We start from the raw sequence: 16,350 nt of genomic DNA, 5'->3' as shown, positions 1-16,350 counted from the left end.
TTAGACTTAGTTCTAAGTACAATTTTATTCTTTTTTAAATTTATCTTTATTGTTGAGAGGAGCCCAGGCCTTTTCCTTTCCTGTGTGATGTGGGCTGATGTTCACCCCTCTCAATGCTGTAATCACAAGATGTATTTTCAGAATGATGTTGACAGGGAAACTGAGGAACCTTTTGCCTTATAGTTGGCACTTTAGGAAGAGTTAAAATCACAAATCACAGCAAGGGCCCCCCTAGCATTCTCAGTCCAAATAAGGGCGTTAAGGGCCTGCCCAACACAGTTGACAAAAACTAGGACTAGAAGCCATCCGAGTCTTCCAGACCAAAGCGCTTTCTGCTAAACAGGAAGGCGGATAGGGGTTTCGTTTTCCTTTACTAAGTAACAGCGCCTTTCCAATGTAGTAATAAAATTATGCATATTTGCTAGGTTTCTGTGTTCTCATGCTGTTGAACTTTGGTGACATGATTCTGCAGAGTTCTCTCTGATATCCATTGAAATATTCCCACTTGAGATAAAAAAAGGAGCAAGAAAATTCAGTTGGTGAATACTAAGTCCTCCTTGCCCTGTTGAAGAATATATTCCAAAGTTTGCCCAACATGGAGTGGCCTTAAGACAGAGGTTCTCAACCTTCTGGCCCTTTAAATACAGTTCCTCATGTTGTGACCCACCCATAAAATTACTTTCATTGCTACTTCATAACTGTAATGTTGCTACTGTTATGAATCGTAATGTAAATATCTGATATGCAGGATGGTCTTAGGCGACCCCTGTGAAAGGGTCGTTCGACCGCCAAAGGGGTCGCGACCCACAGGTTGAGAACCACTGCCTTAGGAGAACTGGATTTGAGATCAGTGAGACCTGGTTTCACACGCCAGCTCCACCTTTGTAGCTGGATGGATATTTTGTGTTTTTTAGCCTCATTCCTTCCGCCCCGCCCTCTCCCCCCCAGCCCCCACCACACACACACACACACACACACACACACACACACACGCACTGGTACACAAACACCAATTCCATCTACATGGAATTGCTAATATCACATATTTGTAAAGGCACCTGGAACATAGGAAACTCAAATGTCAATTATCCTTTGCTTTAAATTGGCTAGATAATGAATTTCTGTTAACTGAGTTATGTCTTCAATCTGTTCTTGCATATGTATTCCCATGGGAACCAAACTTTGAAGGATGTACACATTTTGGCAAAGAAAAAATAGATCACAGAAACCTTTTGTGGCTGGTACAGGTCTGGGGAGTCTCGGAGTTATCTGAAACACACGGACTTCCATTCCCTACTTACTAACTCAATCACCCCAACATGGGGCTCCATCCTCAGCTAGTCCTCCACTCCGCCTCCTACCAATCTCAAATAAAAGAATAAAGTTAGGTAACTCCTCAGTTTCCAAAGCTTTGTTATGTTTAGATGTCTAATAAAACTAACAAAATCCTATATAATAAAAAGCTAATCGACCAAACAGCACAACGACTGGTCGCTATGATGCGCACTGACCACCAGGGAGCAGACGCTAAACACAGGAGCTGCCCCCTGATGGTCAGTGTGCTCCCACAGGGGGAGCACCGCTCAGCCAGAAGCCGGGCTCACAGCTGGTGAACGCTGCGGTGGCAGGACCTCTCCTGCCTCAGCATCAGTCGGACATCCTCCAAGGGCTCCTGGACTGCGAGAGGGTGCAGGCCGGGCTGAGGGATTCCCCCAAGTGCACAAATTTTGTGCACTGGGCCTCTAGTTTGTTTATAAGGGGGAGTCCTAGAAAATTTGAAAATTTCATAAACTTGAGGTTTTAGGAGATGATTATCACTGTCATTTATTAAGGCCCCAAGGGCAAGGCACTATGCCAGCATTATGGGCAAGGCACTATGCCAGTGAGTCCTCATGACCACCTCAGGAGGTGGGAACTGTTATCACCAGGACTAGAAAACTGAAGCCAGGCAGGTGAAATAACTGTGGCTGGGATCTGAAGCCAGGCTAAGCCCGGAGTGTCATTCTACGCGGCCTGCTGCTCTACCCCGTTTGTGTGTAACTTCCCTATTACACTTGTCCCTCCTCCTAGACTCCTTCAGCATGTAGTCTGTGTCACATGACTTAACAATTCCATGCCATCTTGTCCTGTTTGGAGGTTAGATTTATCTCATAAGTAAATGGTAATCCTCAAGTACGTAATTTAAATAAAAAAGATAACCTCCAACTGGGCTAAGAAACTTAGAATAGGGAGAGCTTTCTTCTGGGAGAAAAATAGTATTAGTTGACATATCATTCATATTTCAAAGATGTTTCAAACTTAAAAACAATTTCTCTTTAGCTAACTGGCTTCAGAAATTTTGCATGGCCCACTTTTAAACTCTGCAAATTCACTAAGTATTTGGTAAATGAATAAATGTCGACAAAAAGATATTTGGCTTTGATTGGTCCTTAAATGCCTACAAACTTAGAAAATAATATAGTACTATCTAAATCTGGGAGAAATGAACTTAAAGAGCGTGAAAAAGACTAAGTGGCCATTATTTTTGTTGCTCATTTTGAGTGAGGGTGATACTGTCCACTTACATACAAACTACAGAATCTTGGCCACATCACCTCTCTCTCTCAGCCTTTTTTTCAATTGTAGAATGACTTAACGTTAGTAGATCAATTTTTTTTCATACTTTGGCCACTGGCCATAGCAGGAAATTAATGTTCATCATGACCTAGTACATACATATTTATATCTGCAACAAATTTCATGGAGCAGTAGCTTATCCTTAACTTGTGCAATGCACTTTGATATCTGTCATATTTTCTCTTATTAAAATACTGATGGCCATGCACTAAGATGATCCCATGATTCCCTATTTGTAAAAGTGTGAACAACACTAAATGGTCTCATAGTATCTAACAATAAAGTTCTGTAAGAGAGCAGAAAGGTAATTTCCATCTTATTCTTCCCCTAAATTCTTAGAAAATGATGCGATTTCTACTGTCGTTAGCATTCCGTAAATGGCAGCGCCACCTCCTCCAGTCACTTTAAGGCGCCCCCTCCTGGCGGTTCAGGAGCGCACTAGTGAAAAACGTTTTCCGGAACTTTACAGGCTGTAAGGTTTTACAGTGCAGCTAATGGTAAGAAAGTGACAGTGGATCCCACCTAGGTTGCAAAATGGAGCCTCTTATCTTTTCCTGCAATAAAATGTATACAATGTCCTGCCAAGTCCCCCAGCCCTTTAAGCAGAAAGTTGGCCTAGCTGGTACTGAAAAAGATTTTCCTGGTATTAATCTAGAAGAGACATAAAACATCAACTATTTTCTGTGGGCCATTCTGCAATGTTTACACAGCGCTGGCTTCTTGGGATGACTTAGGTTCTTACAACTTGAGAAATGCCAGGGCAGACAAGCAGTCTCGAAGCAAAACCAACAAGCTCCCAATTACTTTGTTTGCACAGATGCAAAAGCGTGGAAATTTATATGGTAAGGCCTGAATTCCAAAGTTTGTTCGTTTTGTTTTTAATTACACACCCAACCGAATGCATAAAAGCCCACAAAATGAGTGCAGTGAAAAATGTCATCTTTTCTATTTTTAAACTAAAATGTGGAGCTCATAAAAGTGAGGCTGTCGTAAATTTTCACTTGGGGACAAAAACCACTATAAGCAGGAAAAAATGCATACACACACCCAAATTTAACAGTGGTAAACAGTTTTTATTCAGGCAATGAAACATGGAAAAAATATATTAGTAATCATTATAATAATTTCATTTGTGTGAGTATAACTTTTACAAATATTTACCTGACATATAAAAGGGAAATTACTGTGCATATAAAATTTATGTAGATGATTACTCCACACAACACCATCCTGATAGCAGTAGTCAATGCAGCATCCATTCCTCGAGACGAGGCTCTCACACACTTCATGGCACCCGTGGGGACACAGTGGAAGCAGATGTGCAATTAACATTTACTTGTTGGCACATTAGTACACGTGGGTATCTACTGGCAAACACACTTGCTAACAGCAACACTGAAAAGTTTACTGCCACCTCTGAGATTTAGAGAAATGCCTGGGTCCTGTCCCATTGGGTAGGAAGGACCAGGACTGAGGCCGCAGGTATGGTGACACCTGCCCTGTATCTGGACTGGGGGTGGTTTCCGAGTTCAGATTTTCATAGGTCCACTTGGAAATTATTAATATAGAATATCGGTTAACCATGTGACTTGGAAATACGTTTTGCAGTGTATTTCAGACACCACTGAAAGGCAGAGGGGGAGAAAGTGGCATCTTTATAGTTCTAAAGAATCGATACAGGGAAGTTTCAAGCCACACCTCAGCTCCACGTCTGGCCTCCTCCAAATGAGTTAAGACTGTTGGCATCGCACACAACATCTTTATATTAGAACTATAACCAGAATATATATATATATGTAATAGCTGTAACCATATTATAGTTAATAAAGTCATTCCTTAGGAATCTTGTTTGTCCAAATCTAACTGCATGCTAAGAGGCACAAAAATGGGATTGCATTTGGACAAAGAACTACGAAAAGTGCAATCTTTAGTCTCCAGAATGCTAGCTCGGCACCAGGGAGGGTCTCCCCTAGAAATGCTGCTGTTTATATTATCTTCCAGAGGAGATCCTTACAGAGAAGTGTCCGATTCCTTTAGCTTTACTATATGGGAGACTCACGGTTTGAGTGGTAAATTGCTTTCTAAAAATCACTGGGATCTGGAGGCCAGTCAAACCTTTTTGGACAGAAGTCTCCTCAAAATATTTCTATCAACAGACCTTTGGCCTGACATTCTGGGATTCCCAGACTATATTTGTTCTTTAATAAGCAAATAATAATCTGCTATCTTTAAAATTCTTCAGAATATATACATCTTTACTTTAAAATCCTTTGCTGAATCATTTACTCTTTCAACTCCTAGTTTCTCTATTTCCAATAAGGGGATGAAGTAAGAAATGAAGTCCAAGAGCAAGCTCACCTGGTCACAAAACCACAATGAAAAGACAGTTCAGCGAGATGACTGCTAATTGTAGTGAAAAACCAAAAGGAAATAAAGAGGGAGCTCTGGGGCTTTTACACCATGAGAAAAGGATGTGCTGGGTCATTTCCAACTGGTGCACTCAGGTTTACCAATGCTTGCTCGTTAAAAATTCCATTTTGAGCTTTAAAGCCCCAGCAAGCCCTCGGTTACTTTTATTTAAAGTGAGCGCTTCCCTCCGGCTGCTTTTAGACAGACAGCCCAGGAACACTGGGGGCAGTTTACTCCTCCTGTTCACAAACAGTACTACCTCTGGGCTGTCCAACAGAGACCTACGTATTGCTGTGAGAATTGCACAAGGTGGAAAGGGTAACTGGCTGGAAAGAAAATTCAACGTGGGCCATCCTCAAACCCAAACATCAATCTTTCCTTAGATTCCATATCACACTGGAAGGCAGCCAGAGCCTCAGATGTGTTTCTGCACTTCCTAATTTGGGCTGGGTCTGAAGAAGCTGGAAACCACGTGAGAAAACCGGGCTTCTCAATATTTCCAGGACAGTTTCACGGAACAAAAGGTGTGGGCAGGCCTTCAGGAGCTTCTCCCAGTATAGTACATCTCAGGAGGTCTGACTGTAACCAACTGGCTAACCAAGCAACAAACTGTTCAGTCTCCAATTAAAATACTTTAAGATAAAGACTATATACCTATCTACACTCTGACAAAGTAAAAAACTTAAGCAATGTCTCTGGACCCAGAGTCTCAACAAGATCACCAAATACTTCCCAACCACAATCTAGGCCAGCAACTTGCACTCATGTCTTTTCACTTTTGTAACAGGGTTTATTATTGCCTAATAAGGAGTCTGGCTCTCTAGGCATCAACTCTAGGCTGTCTTCTTACTCCAGAGTTCTAAAAGTTTGGAGTTGATTTATTTGTTTTGTGGGTTTTTTGTTGTTGTTGCTTATTTTTTAAGAAAAATAAACAAACATACTTTATTCTGTCCAGTTTAGTCTCTTGATTTGCCAACTGCACAAGCTACATTTTTATTCTCGTTGGAGAATATCCACCTATTACATTAGAAGGAAGAACATATTCTTGTAATGGTCATTCATGGCTGAGAGACCAGAGGCAAATATTACTTCACCGGGGTCCTCTCGTATTCCTGGTGCAGCAACTTCACTCTAGGGCAGGGGTCCTCAAACTACGGCCCGCGGGCCACATGCAAATACAAATATTGTATTTGTTCCCGTTTTGTTTTTTTACTTCAAAATAAGATATGTGCAGTGTGCATAGGAATTTGTTCATAGTTTTTTTTTAAACTATAGTCCGGCCCTCCAACGGTCTGAGGGACACTGAACTGGCCCCCTGTTTAAAAAGTTTGAGGACCCCTGCTCTAGGGTCTAGTTTTTAAGGAATCTCTTTTACCCATGTGCTGGGGAAGGATTGTCGTCACCTGTTTTAACACATAGCTACCTTTTTTATATACACAAGAAACCTAAAAAGAGGACTAGGATTTACGATGGAGACCATTATAAACCTTCCATGCTTAAAACAGATCAACAGAAAGCAAGTAAACATGGACATGTCACCAAAATACAGCAGCAAAAAGGTTTAGCAATGTTTCTTTCTGCAAAATGCAGTTGCTTTTCTTGGTAGGAGAGGACCAAAGGAGGAAATCAGTGGCGCCACCTGGAGACACCTCGCTCCACTGAGCTAAATAAACTCCAGCCCAGCACTCACATTAATCCAGGGACTGTTTTCAAAGCCCAAATGATTGTCCTGTCACCTCTCTAACCACACATCACTTCTGTTGTTCTTTTTTGTACAAAGTGGTAAGACAATAGGCTTTAAAATACAGCCTAAGCACCAATTATGTAAGTGCATATCGATAAAATGTGACTTCTGGCTTTAAAAGGCATTATTGACCTCCTTGGGGCTAAAGATTGCACCCCTGTGAACAGTACACTTCTAAAGGAAAATTCGCGTTTAAAGACTTACAGAGGCTCTCCACCTGGCACAATTCATTGCTGAAGGTGGATCATGCAATAGTTTTACAGGAAAAGTACGAAAACTACAGGTACTGAACACAGTGCATGTGACCATGAAGACCTGCAGGTGTTAAGGTTAAGACGAGAGTGCTTTAAAACACCCGCAGGTTTGGTTTTGCCTATCAAACGCTAGGGAATTTTCCTTTTGGGGGTTAGCGGCCTCTCACCTCTGAAGCAAGCCCAGGAAGAGCTTGAGGACGTGGGTTCTGTGTGTGCGGACCTGCTCCCTGCACTCCCTCCTCCACTAGTCAAATGGCCTCTGTTTAAAAATATTCAAAATGTGCTGATTTTCAGAGTGGTTCACATGATTTTTACTGCCTGTTTTGTTAAAAATTCTGTCTTAAGTTTGAAATGAATTTTTTTTTTTGACTCAAAAGAAAAAATCTGAAGAACAAGACATCCCATTTGTGAAAAAACGACTGTTTCTTTCCCTTTACTTGCTGATGGGGTTACAAATACATTTTAATTATAAGATCAACTAAACCTTTTACAAGTAGATTTTCTCGGCGTATTTCAAATAATCAAGAGGAAATATTGGTTTTGTAGCAACAAGTGAAGCAAAGAAGTGGCTCTAGGACGGCCTAGCCACACCCAGGTCCGAGGGAGCCCCACTCAGCTGTTCCTGCAGGAAGCAGCCGCTGTCAGCCTGCGGACCCACCCGGAGGGGCCACGTTCACACTCGCTAAGGCTGATGAGTGTCCAATACCAGGAACAAACGTTATGGCGAAGTCTTCCCTGGACGTGAAACCTGAGCTGGGGTCATGAGTCATGACAGGGGTCGGGGGTTTCCACATGTTCAATCCCCCCAAATCCTGAAGCTGGCGTTCTGAGCCAGGACTCTATTCCAAAATAAGTTTCTACATTTATGGAAATAGGCTCTTCTGTAGGTTCTTATTTGACTACACTTCAGGGGAAAACAGCAGCATATGTAAATATATGTGTTTGTATATGTATGTAAATGGATACTCAGAGCCCCTTCTTGTTTACAAACTAAAAGTAACAAAAGCCAAATTACCTCCTCAACTAAAACCACCAATACTGAAAATTAAATTTAAAAGATGAAATAAATATGTAACACACACAAAAAATCAGAGACATGGCGAACAGGAGATGATCCCAAATCGTAGCCATAAGTCACAATTTTAACGCACTTGGAAAAGCAAAGTGGACTTCCAAATGAATGAAGACAGGCTGTGGTGGCGCCATGTTAGGACGCAGGGGAAGGAGGTGAACACCTAAAAGGGGTGCGGGAGTGGGGTTGGACCCAGGGCTGCAGCAGGCCGCCCCTCCCTCCCGCCTCAGTGGATCATGCCCAGAGCGGTTGTGGGGAGATGGGTGGAGGAGATGATGCTGTAAAATCCCAGTGGAAATAATTTGAGAGAATTATGTGAGGGTTCATTTGAAGGCCTGCTTTCCCTCCAGTATTTAGATTTAACCCGCAATAAAATAAAATTTATTGAAAGGAATGCGTTTGCAGCACTCCTTTTTTGCAATATATAAATCATGGTTGCAATTTAATAACAAAAGTGAGCTTTGGAACACTTCAGGCCTGGCATGGAATGCAGCTTTTACACAGGTTATAAGGAAACTAAGGTACAAAGAGGCCAAGGGACTTGTCTAGCTCACTCATGGCATGCTCTGCTTTCTCCACCTGACCTTTGGCATGTGCAATAGAAGGCACCAAGCACATTCAAAGTAGCATCGTCATGGGAATCCCAGTGGTGCTTCTGCCCTGATATATGAATGGTCCTTAAAATTCCACTTCTGCGTCTGACTTTGATTCCTGCTCATGTGCAAAGTTCCTAACTGCTTATATGTGTGCGACATAGAACTGAAAGAACTAAGTTTAGCTCAGAGTTCTCCAGGGAACGAAAGGTGTGGGTGCTTCCTCAGCCATGAGCCTTTTTTAAATGGTAAAGCAGGAAGAGCTCCTAAAAAGCTGCTCTTCCCCATTACTGAGAACACTATTTTTCAGAACCTATATGCCTCTGGAGTGAATTATATGTGGCAATGGGAATCTTTGAAGTATGGGAGAATATGCTGTTCATGTTAAGCTGTGGTGTGAAGAAATATTAATAAAGTACATAGCTGTAAGAAAAAATGAATTAAAACAGAGAAATCACAAACCCAACGTAGCAGCCTGTCTACTGGACCTTGGGCGGTGCTGTGGGGACTCCAGGACGGCCTGCTGCCACTCCTTCGGCGACGGTGCAACACTCCCGGTTCTGCCAGGCCTGTGCGTCGCAGCAAAGCGGGGCAGGCAGCAGTGGGATGTGCTTTTTCAAAGTGTTTTTCTCTGCAAAGGGGCAACAATTCCTGGATAAGGCAAGATAACTGTGGTCACGACAGAAGCAGCCAAACGCAGATCCACTGAGCGAACAGGGGAAACTCAGTCAGTCTTTCCCAGCTTTGCAATCAGCTCGTCGCAGATTTTCGTCAGTTCTTCGATTTCTTGGTTCTGAAAGACAAATGATACGACTGTGCAGGTCAACTGTGTCCTGAGATAAAGGAAATTATAACCAACAGTCCCCAGACTGGCTCTACTCTCACTCTGTGGCTCTTTCTATATCTTTTCTCCTTTAAAGAAAGGAGAGCACTAAACCTTCCCCCCTGGAAAATGCTCATGTGCACAAAGTTATGCTTAAACTGAGGAGGGGGTGAGGGTAGTCGCTGGCCCTCTGCAGCTTGTCCACGAACCCCTTACTTCTCAGACTTTCTTGGTATCATAGGAATTACCCGGGGCACCTGTTAAAAACACAAGTATCTGGGCCTCACTCAATCCATGAGCATGTCCAGGGACCTGGGATGCTTGAGTCCTCGTATCCCAGGAACTCTGACTTTTTGTCAGACGCCATGGTAAGAACCCTGCCCTAACTTAATGGAGGTCACAGGCATGAGTACACAACTGAGACATAGGAAGGGAAACACTAGAGGCAGACAGAAACCAAAGCCCGAGGATCGCCGAGCAGGGAGCAATAGGGACCACTGTCATCACTCTTCACCTACAGCAGTTGCTCCACCACCCACCACTGTCATTTGGGGCTGGGTCAGTCTTCCTTGCGGGGCTGTTCTGTGCACTGTAGGATGTTTGGCTGCATTTCTGGCCTCCCCCACTAGATGCCAGTAGCATCTCCTAGTCATAACAACCAAATACATCTTTAGGTGTTGCCAAATGTGCCCTACACGGTAAAATGATAATTAAGGGGAAGACGGCTTTTATATTACATTAAAAAAACAAACAAACAAAAAAGCACCACACACACACAAACACACACACACACACAACTTTTTTTTAAAAGGGAGCCTAAGAACCCAACTAAACAGCGTTTGGTCCCTGAAGTTCAGTTAATGCCACTTCCTCTCTGCACCCTGCCTGTGGACAGTTCCCACCAATGTGCCTGGAATTTCCTGGTTTGCCTTGTTTGTTTCCCCCTGAACTGGCTCAGAAAGGAACTGGATTGAAGTGTCTGGACAAAAAGGTAAGGCCTCTTTCATCCAGATCCACCGCAAGCTAGCTACTGCGGAGGACAGAAACCAACGTCCCTGTGGTCACACCCCTCTTCGTACCTTCTGCTGAAGGGCCCTTTCCAGGGACTCCACCTTCATCTGCTCTTTCCGGAGTCCTGCGTGGAGAGCTGCACTCTCAGCCTTTGCTTTTGTTCGAACCTGAGCAATCTCTTCATTGGCTCTGTTTATGTTTTGTTTGTAGAATAAAGGGACAAAAAGCACATGGTTAGTCATCAGTCACTGCAGAAGAGTCAGGACAGCAACCAGTGACATCTGTGAAACAACCTGAACGAACTGACTTCATGACAAGAGAAAAACAAAAGGAATCGGTGACCTAAATAATTCAATTTTAACTTATAAACACTCAATTTACATACAACTGCTAAGCAAGTTTGCATGGCGCAAACCAATGGTAGAGTTAATCTCAAAGGCCATAGTGTCCTTCAAAATTCATGTCACTGGAAAATGGAATCACATGACAGTTTCTACAACAATCAAATGAGTTTTGTGAGGTTTTTAACCCAGTACAATAGCAGGTAGGATCATCCTTGGGATCATCACAGATAAAGAGGCAGGATACTACCCATCTCATTTATGACACAGTCCTAATAGTGACTTTACTATTGTGGGGCAAAGGAAACTTTTTAAAAAACATAAATGTCAGTTGATAAATAGCCAATTAACTGACAAAAGGATGGTAAAACTCACTAGTAATCAGAGGCATGCAAATTAAGGTGATAAATCCTTAAAATTCATCAGACTGGGGAAATTAACAAGAATAATCTTGTCCCGTATTGGCTGAGATGCAAGGAAACAGGCTCCCTGGGGGAATGAAAATTGGCCATCTCTGTGGAGGGCGATGTGACAGTAACCACTACAGTTTAACATGTGTACACCCTCTGGGCCAGCAGTGCCCCATTAGTAATCCATCCACAGCAATATTCCCACCTGGCACAATGGTGAATCAGATTACACTACATGTTCTGACATGAAAAATGGCCATGCTATACTATCAAATGAAAAAGGAAACTTTGTAATATGCTGCCTCCATTATACGTTTTAAAAAGTCAACGCTAGTATGGGCAGTATTTGTAAAGGCACAAAGACTGGAAGGGTACACAATAAACTTTCATAGCAGTACCTTTGGGAGTGGCAATGGGAAAGGGGGAACTTAAAAGGTCTTACAAATAGGAAGACAGTGAGCAAAATGTACAAGTATGTATTAGTTTTTAGTTAAAAAATAAAGTTGGATGCATCCTTCATACCACTCCCCAGGATAAATTCCAAATGTGTTGGTTTTAAGAATTAAAAAAGTAAGCCATAAAAGTACTAAAGGGAAAACATAGGAGAACTTTTTATATTCAGCCCAGCGGAAATCTTTCTTCCTATGACAGGAAATCCTGACGCTGTAAGAAAAATGACTGCTAATTTCACTAACAAAAATACATGTCTGCACATCAACACCACTACCAGCAGAGCCAAAGGATAACTGACAAGCAGGAAAAATTATTCACCACTCATATCACAAAGGGCTGCCATCCTTAATATATAAGTATAATAATGTGCTATAGGTAACACATATATAAACTGACAATAGAAAAATGGGCAAAGAACAGTCATTCATAGTGAAGCAAGTATCTGTATGGACAGCTGCTAAAATCTGTTCAATTTCACTCATAAAATAAACATAAATCAAAACTGCAATGAATAAAATAAATGCTCTGTTGCTTGCCAAAAAAAACCCCCAGAACAACAACAATAAAAACCCAACTAACTACACCGAAATACCATTTTTCATCTATTATATTTGCAGAAAACCAAAAATCTGACCTGTTGGCAAAGCTGTAGAGAAAAGAGACACTCAGACATTGTGTAGGAATATAAATAAATAGAAGTCTAAGGAGGGCAGCTGGACAGTATCGTAAGTATAAACTCCTATATTCTTTGGCCCAGCAGTCCTTTCCTATCACACAGATAACTCCCATGCATGCCTAATGATAAGCATAAAAGGTTGCTTATTGCAGCACTGTTGGTAGAAGATTTTAAATAACCTGAAGGTCCAACAGGGTGTGTGTGTGGGGCGGGGGGGGGGGGGACATTCCAACAATGGAATGATCATTCCAACAGTGGAACACGCCACGGCTGTTTAAAAAAGCAAGGAAGCTCTTCATGGATTGATATAGGAAGATTTCCAAAATACATTGCTAAAAGAGAAAAGCGAAGTATGCTATCATTTGTATAAAAAAGGAAATTCTCACATTAAAAAATGGTAATTATTGAGATGATGGAGGTGTTGGCTAACACTATCATGGTGCAATACATAAATATATCAAATTGGCACACTGTATACCTTAAACTTACACAATGTTATATGTCAATTATGTCTCAATAAAGCTGGGGGAGAAAGCAGAGGGGGATAAAAAAGTATCTGGGAGGATAAAATAGATGACCCCAGCTGAGGAAAGAGGAGGAAACCCAGGGGAGTGGGCATGGGGTGGAGGGAGATACGGTATATTTTCTTATTCTTTTTAATATTAGAACATGGGAAGATTCTACCTATTCAAAAAAGTAAATGCACACACACATACACAGACACATGTCATCTAGAGTTGCAAAACAGTGATTTCTTCCTTGCCTCCATCAATCTTCTCACATCATGAAAAGTAACATTCTTATGTGCAAGCTCTTACTTGTCCAGTTTTTCTTCTGCGTGGATCTTCAAAGCCTGATACCGCTGTTCCTCCTGCTTAACTCTGGCTAAGTAATCCTGAGCACATTTTTTCAAGGCTTCTTCATTCTGTTCTCAAATGACAAGTGAAAATAAAAGAAACAGGTCATTTTCTTCTTCTGCTGCTAGTGACACACCATGTATCAGAGTTCTCATCTTTTTAAAAACAAGGAAACCCAATTAATTCAGATGCCTTTAAATTATACCGTATGGTAATTTGAAACAGGCACAAATAAACCTACCGAAGAAATTCTAGATAATTTCTTTGTGTATAGGTACGGGGCATACATTAATTTTCATACAGCAAGGCTCAGTTACACTAGTACACCTGCTTTAGGAAGGCAGTTATTCAACTCTGAATGGCAATCTGATTCCCACAGATTAACTAGCCAGTCTCATTTTTATTTTAATATGGACAAAAAGAATGTTCACCGCTATAAATGTTATCTCATTGAGGGTAAATTAAATCAATACACCTAAATTTGAAATATTACTTTTCTCTAGAATATGCAGCCTGAACTTTCCAGGGCTATGTCTAGAATCCCTTTTACTTTTACTAATATTAAATTGGTGAATTATCAAAATGAACATTTCTAGAATTCTCCTAAAGTCCGAGGGTTCCACAGCTCTTATACTCCATGCCACACTCTGGTTGTGTCTGGGGTTTACTGGCCTGACCCAGGAGAGGAATGACCAAGACACGCCACCCACACAGAAAAGTGGGGAGGGGATCCTCCAGCTTCCCTGGAATAGAAGATACAGGCCAACAGGGGCCCCAAAACCCAATTTAAAAGGCTACCCATACTCCTCTGCCATACACATCTGAAGATCTACCACCACAGCAAAGAGATTCCAGAAGAAAGGACATGCTACCTTCTTGAACCCTTCCAGAACTCCTTTCAGGTTCTCATATCTCCTGAAGAGATCCGAAAGGGACCTTTCCACAGAGTTAAGGTCAGCCAGGGCCTGCTCCTTCTCCATGGTCAGTTGCTGGAGGCTTTTCTGAGAGGTCATACTTGTCCTTTGTTCATCTTCTGTGAATTACAATCAAAAGCAAAGGCATATTCGATCAACAAACAGTTAGCAGCTGCCCTCCTGAGCTAGTGTTCTCGCTGGTGGGACCCAGAGTGGACATTACAAAGTCCCCACTCTCAAGGACTTACCTTCTATGGGAGAGAGATGTGGTGACAAGTGATGGGGGGAACAAGGCAGGGCAGGAGGGGGGGGTCCCTTTTTATAGAGCGTGGACTCACTCAGGAGAGATCTGAACAGATTCCAAGCGGGTGAGGGGAACAACTGTGGCAAAGGCCACGTGTTGGGAAGGTATTAGGTGACGAGGACAGTAGAAAATACCACTTCAATGCTTAAGTATAGACAGACCTGACTGGTTTCAGGAGTTAGTCCTTACAACATTGGCCAGGAAGCTCTAAATCCAGTGCAGGAAGATCAACCACTGATGTTTTGGAATGGCACCATGGGTCTGATACCAGAAGGTACGCTAGCAGTAGAGTGAGGACACTGCACCACCTGGGGGTACCAACGATGTACCTAGGCTGCCAGTTCTCTGGGTACTGGGGGAGGGCTTTGCACAGAATCCCAGTGTTTGCCATCCTCTAAAATGAACCCAACTACAGCTGATCCCCGTCACTCACAGATGCCACACCTGTGAGTCTGCCTACTTACTAAAATTTACTTGTAACCCCCAAATCAGTACTTCTGGTGCATTCCCGATCATTCACAGACATGTGCAGAACAGCTGAGGTTGAGAAAGGTGATGCTTTCTCGCTTTATACTGTAAACAAGTGTCCTTTCCACAGTCTATTTAGTGCTTGTGTGTGTGTGTGTGTGTGTGTGTGTGCGCACGCGCTTTCTGTTGGTGATTTTGTATTTTAAAAAAGCTCCCAAGTGTAGTGCTACAGAGCTGTCTAGAGTTCCTAAGTGCAGGAAGGCTGTGATGTGCCTTCTGGGGAAAATACATGCTCAGTAAGTTTTGTTCACACATGGGCTATATAGCACTGTTGGCCTCGAGGTCAATATTAATGAATCAACACTACCAGTATATATAAAATAAGATGTCTTTAAACAGAAGCACACATAAGACAAGATTATGTAATTTCAAAACAGTGTGACCAGAGCAGTGATGGCGAACCTATGACACGCGTGTCAGAGGTGACACGCAAACTCATTTTTTTGGTTGATTTTTCTTTGTTAAATGGCATTTAAATATATAAAATAAATATCAAAATATAAATCTGTTTTACTATGGTTGCAAATATCAAAAAAATTTCTATATGTGACACGACACCAGAGTTAAGTTAGGGTTTTTCAAAATGCTGACACGCCGAGCTCAAAAGGTTCGCCATCACTGGACCAGAGCTAGCAGGAACCTAACACTGCACTTCCCTGGAAACAACAGTTCAGTGTTTGCTAACTCGGTGTTGGTGGCAACTTCATAAAACATAACTAATGCGAATGAGAATCAATTGCATCTAAGTGATGGACAAAGTGAAGTTTATATCCTGATTTGAAATTCATCTATGGATCCTATGGCTCATACCCTAGGAAAAAAATGTCCTTACCAATCATTTGGGCAATGGTCTTTTCATATTCAGCCACAATTTTCCTTAAAAAAAAAAAAATTATTATCAGAGGAGAATTTGTAGACAACAGAAGTTGGAGAAATACTTTCCCAATTAAACACATTAACATACAGGGTGGGGCAAAAGTAGATTTACAGCTGTTTGCTTAGAAAATAATACAATTAATATAATACAATAATAACATCTGGTTTGCGCACTCACAACTGTAAACCTATTTTTGCAGCACCCTGAATACTGACAGATTTACATAACCCATTTATTCACTTTGGATCTCTCTCTTTTTTTAACATTAATACAAGATTTCTTAATGTTCAATAAGATTTTTCTTAAGATTTTATGTTTAACTAGAGGCCCGGAGCACGAAATTTGTCCATGGGGGGGGAGGTTGGGGTGTCTCTCAGTCTGGCCTGCACCCTCTCTAATCTGGGACCCTTGGGGGATGTCATCCCTCTCACAATCTGGGACCGCTGGCTCCTAACTGCTCCCCTGCCT

General features: G+C 42.0%; 1 protein-coding gene across 1 annotated transcript in view; it reads right to left on the bottom strand.

The window, feature by feature from the left end:
• Positions 1-3,668: 3,668 nt before the first annotated feature.
• Positions 3,669-16,350, bottom strand: part of TACC1 (transforming acidic coiled-coil containing protein 1) — a 49,123-nt gene continuing 36,441 nt past the window's right edge. The window contains 5 exon segments of the mRNA XM_023751895.1: positions 3,669-9,481; positions 10,591-10,711; positions 13,221-13,327; positions 14,132-14,292; positions 15,838-15,881. Of these exon segments, the coding sequence (XP_023607663.1) occupies positions 9,413-9,481; positions 10,591-10,711; positions 13,221-13,327; positions 14,132-14,292; positions 15,838-15,881 (502 nt within the window). The 3' untranslated portion in view covers positions 3,669-9,412.

This window comes from Myotis lucifugus, unplaced genomic scaffold (assembly GCF_000147115.1).
Source record: "Myotis lucifugus unplaced genomic scaffold, Myoluc2.0 scaffold_26, whole genome shotgun sequence".
Lineage (NCBI taxonomy): Eukaryota > Metazoa > Chordata > Mammalia > Chiroptera > Vespertilionidae > Myotis > Myotis lucifugus.
Note: the sequence above shows the minus strand (reverse complement) of the source record. Positions and strands in the feature narration are given on the sequence as shown.